This window comes from Pteropus alecto, unplaced genomic scaffold (genome assembly GCF_000325575.1).
Source record: "Pteropus alecto unplaced genomic scaffold, ASM32557v1 scaffold45, whole genome shotgun sequence".
NCBI classification, from domain to species: domain Eukaryota; kingdom Metazoa; phylum Chordata; class Mammalia; order Chiroptera; family Pteropodidae; genus Pteropus; species Pteropus alecto.
The window spans coordinates 40,508,588-40,518,757 of NW_006442491.1; the positions used below are offsets into that span (position 1 = coordinate 40,508,588).

General features: G+C 63.4%; 1 protein-coding gene across 1 annotated transcript in view; it reads right to left on the reverse strand.

The window, feature by feature from the left end:
• GMEB2 (glucocorticoid modulatory element binding protein 2) overlaps positions 1-10,170 on the reverse strand; it is a 23,219-nt gene that overhangs the window by 758 nt on the left and 12,291 nt on the right. Inside the window, exons 4-11 of the mRNA XM_025039876.1 lie at positions 10,118-10,170; positions 9,438-9,565; positions 5,082-5,185; positions 3,125-3,282; positions 1,149-1,220; positions 772-909; positions 253-514; positions 37-139 (exon numbers count right to left, since the gene is read on the reverse strand). Coding sequence (XP_024895644.1) covers positions 37-139; positions 253-514; positions 772-909; positions 1,149-1,220; positions 3,125-3,282; positions 5,082-5,185; positions 9,438-9,565; positions 10,118-10,170 — 1,018 coding nt within the window. The remainder of the gene's footprint in view (positions 1-36; positions 140-252; positions 515-771; positions 910-1,148; positions 1,221-3,124; positions 3,283-5,081; positions 5,186-9,437; positions 9,566-10,117) is intronic.

The window sequence follows — 10,170 nt, forward strand, 5'->3', positions numbered from 1 at the left end:
CGCCCCCCCCGCGCGCCACGTCGAAGGCCCCGTCACTTCCCGACACCGATCGGCCACGTGGCAGGGAGGGGGGCTGCGTGACCCGTTAAGGTAAAAGCGGGTCACAGCAGCACCTGTCACCCGCCCGCCGCCGCCCGCCCTGCAGGGAGACACTGAGGGGCCACAGAAACGGGCTCGGGGCTCAGTCTCTGCTGCTTTCTCACGAGTGACTACACTGAGTCTCAGAAACTCAGGACAGGCAGCCGTCAGGGCCACACGGTGGTCTGAGCGTCACTGCCCCTGTGGTCAGTGCTCAGCATCTGCCCGTCCCGCCTCCACACAGGCTCTGCCTCTGCAGGTCTCAGAAGGAGCTGTCCACGCTGCAGGGACCAGGGACCTGGGCCCCACGCACCTGCCAGGTCGCGGGCGTATTGCTCTCGCGAGCGGTCCATCTGGCACTTGTGGCTGGCCAGCACCTTCTTCACCAGGTCCAGCATGCCAAAGTTCTGCACGACATTGTTGAGCAGGATGGCGTCTGAGGGGCGAGACGGCTGTGGTGAGGACGGCCAGGTCGCAGAATGTGCGAGGCCTGCTCCCCGCCAGCTTGGCCTCGCTGCCAGTGCCCAACCCACAGCCCGGGAGGGCTGGAGGGAGCAGGGCTCGCTGCCCACCCCTGCAGAAGCAGCTGGGCTCAGCCTGGAGCCACAGGGAGCAGGCTGCACCCTCTGGTCCTGAAGGAGCCAAGCACCCCGGCCTGGCAACAGCGGAAGAGGCCCCAAGGGCCTGTCTCACCTCGGAGCTGCAGGGGCGGGTCCTGGACCCTCTGCTGCAGGCCCTTCATGGTCTCCACTAGCTCCTGGTGGAACTCCTGGATGACCTCGTCCAGCAGGCCAGCATCCTTGAGCCCTCGCCAGAAGGCAAAGGTGTCATCTGTGGGAGAAGGGAGAGGCTCAGGGAGCAGGAAGTCCTGCCCGGCCCGCCACGGGCTTCTCACCACAGGGAGCAGAGAACTGCCGGGGGCCAGAGCTCGGGGGCCAGCAATGCCCCCGCCGAGCTGAGCCCGAGCAGGCCGGCGATCGGCCAGGCCGGACGAGCTCTTGCACTGCCCCTTCTTACACGAGGACCCGGCCAGGCCCCCGCCAAGGAGCCGCCCGCGAGAAAGCCCGCACCTCCAACAGTCGTGGTCCAGTCACTGGGGTCCTCGCACGTCTCGATGGTGATGGTTGCGGAAGACCCGTTCACTGCAACCGAGATACAGCGGTGAGCATCGCGGCCGGCTGGCCCGGGCCCTCCCCGGCACCGGTGCAGGCCTCCGTGGCCCCAGCCAGGACCAGCGCACGTGCTCGTCACGTCCTGAACTGACTTAACCGATGGACCACAGGCATCTCAAACACGCACGAGGAAACTAACACAGCCCCGAGCCCAGCCCCCGGTTCCGAGCGTTCAGTGCTGCGCTCTGCTCGTCAGCTGGACGTCAGGGCCATGGGCCACCTTTCCGCCTGGCTGGCACCCCACGTGCCAGAGCCTGGGGTCCCTGCTGCTCACGGGGTCTGCGCCCTGGGTTTCTCCCCCTTCTCACGTCTGTCTCGTCCACAGCACTGTACGCCTCAGTGTCTGTTTCTAATCGTCTAAAGAGGTGGGACTTCAGAAAGGCATAAGCTGTCACTCAGGCTCCAGTGCCTGCAGCACACAATTGTGAATAAAGTGGCACCTGGCCATTTGTAGCTGTTCTTGATAGAGACCTGGCTTCACAGAGACCTGGCTGAAAAACAAGCCTTGTGACCGGGTGACGTCTGCATAAGCTTTTCAACCTTAGGGTGAAACTCTCGTTCACCGTCGTGCACGTCCGACAAAGACGTCGTGCTGGGGCTGCTGCCTGCCGGGAATAACTTGGGCCCCAAACAGCTGTTCTTCACAGTCTGGGCCCACACAGGAGATCTGACTGGCCACGCAATGGGGCTCCGGCTGAAGAACCACCGCCCAGAGAAGTCGCAGTAAACAACAGACCTGTCCGCACCACGAAAAGACAGCGGAATCCAAGGGACTAAATCCTAGACCGGGCACCCCAGGTCGACCTTTGTAAGGCAGAGCAGAGCGCCTGGACCCAATCACCCGAGGTGGCCCCATCCTCACGAGAGCTCCGGCCCAGCGGGAGTGGGGTGCACGTCGGATGTGTCTGGGGGTGTTTTGCGGTGACCCAGCCCCTCCCCACACTGCCTGTGCCATCTGAGGAGCCTGGGACTCTGGTCCAGAAAGAAGCCGAAGGGCCCGGGCCCTACTCGCCTGGGTGACGAAAGCTGACAGGTCCAGCCTTCCGACCACCAGCACCTGTGTGCCCCTGGAGATTCTCGGAAAGCCTCCAAACTGACCGGCGTCGGCACTGCAGCCCGCCCGCCACTCAGGGTGCAGGGGGCACCTCCGGGCAGACGACGGGACCTCACTGCTGCCCCCAGCCTCCCTCTCTTTCCTTTAAGGACAGGCTGAGGTCCCTCGACTGGCCACCATCTGGTCAGCATCAAGGACAGTCCCTGGCTACACGACAGCATACCCAGACTGACCCTGGGCAGTGATAGCATAGGGACGATGCCAAGGAAATCGCTAGAAATGCGACACTACGAAACCATGAGCAGGCGACGTGAGGAGAGATCCTGGGACCTAAGCTCACTCTGATTTCTGCATCCCGTGAGCTGCGGTGGCTCCTGAGATGCTCTGTCCTACTGTGATCAGTGATGTCAACATGGAATAGCGTCACGATCGTGCCTGTCAGCACCCAAGTGGCGGGAACATGCAGGCCGAGCGGGTGCTGCGGGAGGGACAGGCTCCACCGGGGTGCGCCACGGGGGAGGACATGTGGGTGGGGATGGGGGGGCAGGTCCCTGCCAGTCAAAGCTGGCGGTGGGTATGGCGTTCAGTTAGCATCCCTCAATGCTCCCCCACGTGGGAGCGCCCGCGTTTCACACTAAAAGTGGTTTCAGAACAAGCACTTGGGTCTCCCCGTCCAGGAACGCAGCAACTCAGCCCACCTTCCTTGCTGAGGAGCAAGGTGCTCCGGCACCGAGGGCCCAGAGCTGCAGGGCGCATCAAACCCCTGCCCGCCTGGCCCAGCCGGGGAGTGGGCTGGGGGCCCGGTGGGTGTGGCACATACCATCAGCCGTGGCGGGCGTGAGCGGGAGGAACTCGGCGGACGTGGGGCTGCTCAGGGACACACGGGCTCCTGAGAGGTCGATCTTGGTGCTGCGACAGGTGTTGGAACAGACCTTGTCGTGTTGGTAGAAGTCCAGCTCCCCGGAGTCCATGATCTTCCTGTGTGGCAAGGACGGGGGCGTCACGTGCGCACGGCCACGGCCTCTGTGTGCACAACTGGACCCAGAAACGCCCCGCTCGCCCCCAGTAGCACATCCTCAGGCCCCCAGAGGGAGGCTGGGAGGGAGGCCTGAGCTCCCAGGAGGGGTGACGGAGGCTGTGTCCCCAGGAGGCTCCAGACAGGCCTCTCCAACGGCCCGGCACAGGCTGTCTCAGACCCTGTGGGGACACCTCAGTAGGCGTGCGGCTCTGCCTGTGGGAAGCCAGGCCGCAGCCACCGGTGCAGGAGGGAGCGACGAGGCCCCGGGGGCAGATCCTGCTAACAAAGGCGTCAGAGGCAGCACACACCCAGAGACAGAGGCGACAAACCCGCCAGGAGGCCTGCACCTCTGCCTTCCCACCGCAAACGCCACCGGGAAGGGCTCAGAAGGCTCCACGCGTCCCCGCCTCCCTGGCTGGCCTCTCCCAGAGGAATGGCCTGTTGCCTTCCCACAGCTGTGCCACCTGGACACTTTCTAAATCTGAGGGCCCCGTTCATGGGCAGGTGTAGGGAGGAGCCGCGGGCACTGCGGGAGGGGACCGCCTACTCCCGAGGGAAGGCGGACGGCTGCCGGCTGGCGCCTGGCCCTGGGCGGCTGCCTCAGACCCAGGTGCTGGCCCACGAGGAGACTGAGCGGGGCTGTAGGGAGGCTCCAGGTGAGGGTGTTATCCTGGCAGCCGCAGGCACCCAAGGGTAGCAGGAGCTGCTGCTCCCCAGAAAGGGCGTGGAAGAGAGCGGCCCGCCTGCAGCGGAGCGCCTGACCCTGCTCACGGTCTCCGGAGGACAGCGGCAGGGGCACGGGGGGAGCATGCAGGGGGCGGGAGTGGCCCAAGGGGGGAGCCCCCACCAAATCAGGAGGGGCAGTCACCAGCAAAGCTGGAACATCACACATTCCTCAGCAGGGGCATCACACTTCCTGCTTCACAGGTGATGGGGGTCAGAGGCCCTCTGTGACAGGCCACCCCCGGAATGCCCAAGCAGCGGGCACTGGTCCCCATGCACAGCAGTGAGAGGCCGCCTGTAGCCAGCTTCCCGGGATCCTGGATCTGCCACCTGGGCGTCCGCAGCTCCCACACGGTCCAGTCAGAGTTGGCAGGGAAGGAGGTCTGAGAACAGAGCGGGCCCTTCACCAAGAACCTGGCACTGACGAGGGCCAGTGGCGGGCGTGGGCCCTGCACAGCCGAGCCTAATCACAGACGAGACAGGCCAGGGTCCAGGCCGAGACTGCTGGAAACTCAGCGGAACGCTAAGCCGAGGAGACGGGACCCTCGCCATGAGACCAGCCATGCCACAGAGGCCAGTGTCCGGGCAGCTGGCCAGATGGACACGCGCTGCGGGCCAAAAGAAGTGGGCTCTTGACCCACACGCCTGGGCCTGGGGACGGTGGTGGGAGGTGCGGGTGCACGCCCGGGGGCAGGACACTGCCCACGGTGACTTGGGGGCTCTGCCGTGAGGGCACAGTGAGGTGGCCGGAGGCTGCACCAGCAGTGGGGCCCAAGAGCAGCCTGGCCGCCTGTCTGCTGTGCACACTGCACCCCACCATCACCATCTCACTGTGACTATCGCAAGTGCCTCCTGCTGAGAACTGGTGAAAATCGAAACGAGACAACAGAAGCTCCTACACTCGGGGGGGGCGGGCGGCACACGATGGCAGGGGTGTGGGCAGTGCAGCCTGCGATGGTGGCAGCTCCCCCCATGTTCCAACGTGCCTCCTCTCCAAGACCTCACCTGTGCAGCCCTGCCCGCCGCCGACGCCCACCTGAGCATGATGCCGTTCATGCGGATGGCCCTCTTCCAGTCCTTCAGGGTGGACTTGCCGGCCAGGTGCACGAACTCCTTTGGGCTGATGACGTGCTGGTCGTACTGCAGGAAGCACAGCGGGCTGGGTCAGGACGCAGACGCCCATAGCCTCTGCGCCCACCTGAACTTTGTCCGAGCCCACCCGGGAAGGGGCGCAGGACAGCGGGGCACCTGCATGGTGCCGCGGGCTCGCTCCCAATTCGACACCTAGGCTTCAGCCAGCAGATCTGGTAGAAGAGGGAATGCCCTCCTGCACCGGGGCCGGGGGGCAGGGGGGAAGCTGGCTTCTGGTGTCAGCAGCAGGTGGCCAGCACTGCCCCCGAGGCCAGGGAGGGAGCTGAGCAGGCAGCTGTCCCTCCAGGCACACGCCCAGGGCCCAGGGAGAACGAGGGGACCCCACCACTCAGAAGGATGTGGCACTCTCTCAAGTGGAACTCGGCAGATGTTAGGTGTGACTTCCTCCACAGCACGTTACAGAAAAATAACACAAGATGTGGCACGGAGGATCTGAGTGTCCCCTTTGCCACCCGTCCCACTCCTAACGCCAGCCTTCGGTGCAGGAGCGCTCGGCAAATGTCATTTCCAAGTCAGGGACCGGCCCTCTGTGCTCAGAGGTTCTCCACTGCCGGAGCTCAGATGGCCTGAGAAGGGGATGAGGCCTATTCCGTCTTCATAGACCAGCAGTTATTGGAACCAAAGAACCAAAGGAAACTGCGTTTGCCCAGAAATCGCTGCGTGAGCCCGCGATTCGGCAGAGACAGAGGGAAGCATCCCCGGGGGCCTGCATGGCCATGGGCCCCCACTCCCTGCCATCACTGTCGGGTCTAACGGGCACCTCGGGCCTGTGCCTGTCGGATGTGGTCGGCCGTGGCACACACAACCTGGGGACTCCTGAGGGTGGCAGCACTGTCCCTAACTCCCGGAGCACGTACCTTCTTCTCCCTGAGTCCGAGGGCTGAGGGGGTCACAGCCCGGCAGGCGGAGTCAGAGCCTCTCCGCCGCCTACCAGCAGGAAGTTGTCGGCGGGCCTGCCTCTGCCTCTGCGCCCTCGGATCTGCACACCTGACCCGCCCCGGCCGCCACCTGACAGTCCGCCCTCCCCGAGTGCTGTCATCCCTGCTTCTTGCCTTCACCTGGTTGCTCTCCCCATGCCCGATTCCCTTCTCCCAGCCAGGAAGCTGCATCTACCCTTACGGGGGACGCCGCGTGCCCGGGGCTGAGTCCAGAGCTGTGTGGTCTCACTCGGACCTCTCCCAGCCATGCAGCCACGCACCTGACCCTTTCCAGAATCTCGCTGAGACGTGACATTGTCACATTCCTCTTACGGGGGACGCCGCGTGCCCGGGGCTGAGTCCAGAGCTGTGTGGTCTCACTCGGACCTCTCCCAGCCATGCAGCCACGCACCTGACCCCTTTCCAGATCTCGCTGAGACGTGACATTGTCACATTCCTCCTTCCTCTACTCTTTACGCCTTCCTCCACCTAGACTCCTGCCCGGATCGCCTTCTCTCTCTGCCTGAAACACTGCTCTCACGATATCCCTCAGGATGACTTACTGGTGGCAAACGCAGTTGTGTCTGAAAACGTCTTCACGTCTCCCCAGTTTTCAAAGCTGACCTCCCGTCGCAGGTGTTCCCGCACAAGACACAGACCCGGGGGCCACAGGGCACCGCTGCCGGTCCCCACCCCAGTCGCTGGCCGCTCCCGGTTACTCGCAGGATCTTTCCCCCCACTCTGCTCATCTGTGGTGTCACCTATGATAAACCCTGTGTCTCTGGGTTCTGCTAGCATTTCAAACCTACAGGACAAGTGCAAGAACAGCACAAAGTGCTCGACGCCCCCGGCGCCCACGTCCGGCCCTCGCGTCCTCCACTGTGAGCCCGCACCTATCCCTCGCTGAGCTGTTGAGGCGAAGTGCGGGCGTCAGGCCCTGGCCCTCAGCACGGCAGGTCCTTGAATAACGTCCTCACTGTGGCACTGACGGGAACTTGGCCCCCGTGAGGGCCGCTGTCTGTGCGGAGCCTGCATTTCTCCCGCGTCCGTGGGTTCCCTCCGCCCACCACGGATGTGCATGTTCAGTGAATCGGCGTGTAGGTGGCCCCACAGTGGACAGACGTCCTGTCCAGGGTGGGTCGCCCTGCGCCCTGAGCTGCCAGGATGGGCTCTGGCCACACATGACCCAGAACCTGGTCAGCAGGTAAGAAAACAGTGATCTGACTTGTTTCCCCAACGTGTGTAGTGCTCACCGGGGCCCAGCGTCTGCATCAGAAGCGTCTGTGTCTTAGGAAGTCAGTGGTGTCTGGTGACCAGAAACGCACCACAGGAAGTGAGCCCCCGTTCAAGGCAATCAGCATCGTGCGCCGCTTCCCTGAGCCACAGTCCCCAGCCCGCTGTTGCCGAGGCTACGGGTGGACTCTCTGCGCTTCCTCCCTGTCTCCTGAGAACAAGTTTCTCTTACGTGCCCACGACGACTCCCGACAACCAGAAACGATCCACGTGTTGTCTGACCCGGAGGCAACACTCAGGCTCCCGTGTCAATGACCGTGTTCCCAGATACGGACGTAGCCCAAATGGTGCTGCGCCCGCCGTCCGTCCCCACGCCCTGGAACCAGACCAGCTCTAGCCACCCGTCGTCCTAAGCCCAACGTTTCTGGCCAATTCTGCTGTGGACCGTCCCTCAGAGTTTGCTGTTTCCTCTCGAGGACGACTGGGACGCCTCCCATGTGATCAGGAGACGGTGACGGCCCGTGCCGACACTGCCGCCCAAGCGTGGCCGTCCACCCACTTCCCACTGCGCTCCCTGGTTTCCTCGTGATCACCAGGGGACGCGGGGACTAGGCGGGCACCGGGCCCGTCGCTCCGTGTCTGCGCACCAGCTTTCTCACGCGGGAGCTACAGGTGGAAGCGACACAAACGTGCCGCCGTGACGTGGCCTCGCAGACCCTGTCCCACGTGAGTCCCAACCCAGACGGCCGCTCAGCATCTGACGTCTGGCTGTCCCTTCTGTCCCTTCTGGAGCGGCGGAAGGCCCGGGGCTTCCGGGGTGCGGCGGTCTGGGCGCAGGCTGGGCCCCCAGGCCTGGGCCGCCTCTCCTCCGCCACGGAAGCCCCGGCGCCAGGCTCTCGCGGTCGGAACACACACCTCGCGGCGCTCCCGTTTTGCCTCTGTCTGGGGTCCTCTCCTGGACTATTTCTCTGCCTCCATCTCCCCACCCGCTAACCCTTCCTCCCCGGTGCCGAACGTGTGAAGCCTGTCCGCTAACCGTTCAATTTTAATCGTTTTTTCATTTGTAGCTTGTTTTTTCTAAATCTGCTTATGCTTTACTCACATTCGATCCTCTTTTTTACTTCTTGCAGTAAATTAAAGACAATGATTTTACACTCTGCGGCTCCGAGTGCCCCGGCCTGAGGCAGCCGGGTCTGTCTGTGCTGTCGGTCTGTGTGCGCACACTCAGGTGCTTTGCATCCTTGCGTGCTCAGGGGTCTGTTTTGCCATGAACTGCTTCCACTTGGGGACTCTGCAGAGATTATCTGAACCTCCGACAAGAGCTTTTTGTCTGCCTGTCAGACTCTTCGGGGCCACCATCCAGCCACCACCTATAGCTAAGCTCTCGGCTTAAGGTTCAGGCCGCACAGGCCACACGGAACCCTTCGAGAGGCCCCCTGAACTGCGTGCTAAGCTGTAGGCGTGAGTTCCTCGTCTGGGGGCAGAGCGGGGCTGGGAGCAGCGTGACTGGTGGTTCACCCGAACACCAGGGGAAGAGAACTTCCCACCCACTTCCCACTGCGCTCCCTGAGCAACAGCGTTCCCGGGGACAGTCCCTGCTCCCGACACAGCTCAGGGGCAGCTTGGGCTTCACCTCAACCTCAGCCCACAAGGCGGGGAAACCTGGCATCGGACCAAGGCTGTGCCAGCAAACCCCTCCAGACGCCACCTGCACTTGGGCTCTGGGCCTATTTCTTCCTTTTCACCAGCTTAAGAAGCATCTGGAAGATGCTTTATGAAATACTTTCACCGGCATTTGGGGCTGTTTTTGGCACAAGATGAATCTGACCTACCACGTTGCTGTTCACCTCGCTCCAGGCGGCTGACCGCGTCTTCCCAAAGCAAACCTCTCACCCAGCTTCCCGCCCAGCGGTCACCGTCCGTGACGTGAGCAGAGCTCTCGCCCAGCCTCGCCCACAGCGACAGCCCTGTCCGGCCTTGGAGGCCCCTTCTCTGCTCTCCCGAGTGCACGGTTCCTGCCGGCTGACTGCAGGGCGGGCAGCCAGCCCATGAGGCGCCCCGCAGCCCTGCACGTGGCGCCCGGCCCTCACCTGAACACACTTCACGTTGATGCCGGGGCACACGAACTTCCTCCAGATCAGGTTGGCTCTGCTGTCTCCGCAGGTGATGGGGTACACGATCTCGGCCTCCAGGTTCTCCTCCTCTTCAGCCATCTTCACTTCTCACAGGCGTATTGGCAGGAGAAGGGTTAAAACAGAAAATCAGTGACGACCTCTCCAGAGCACTTCCCGCGAGAGCCCGAAGGACCACCGGCCTGGACGCTGGGATTAAGGGCCAGGTAGGACCAAGACGGGACCAAGGCGAGCAGCGAGCCGCAGCGCGGCCAGTCAGAGTCCAGGGGACCCCCACGACCAGTCTAACGGAGTGACACCGGCATGATTACGTGACACTGGGGGTCGACTTAAGGACATAAACTCCAACTTTACTTGGAATAACCGGAGCAGCTCATTCGTAACGTTCTGAAGAATTCTGAGACCTTTAACGTGAAGGGTCACACAGAATTTTCACCACCATCCACTGACAGTCGTGGTATGTCGGGCTGTAAAACTGGGGCTCCACTCCCCGCCCCCCACCATAGGCGTGGCTGGGCCGCTACACCCGCCCAGGAGGATCCCGGAGCCTGACCCCGCCGCTGGGCCACGGGCGTCTCCAGATCAGAAGGCAGTCCCCTTGGGCCAAGCGCACGTGGAGCCGCCGGTGGGCGCCCTACCTAGCACGGCCTCCTTGAGCTGCGAGGACGCTGTGAAGGCAGCAGCCGCAGCG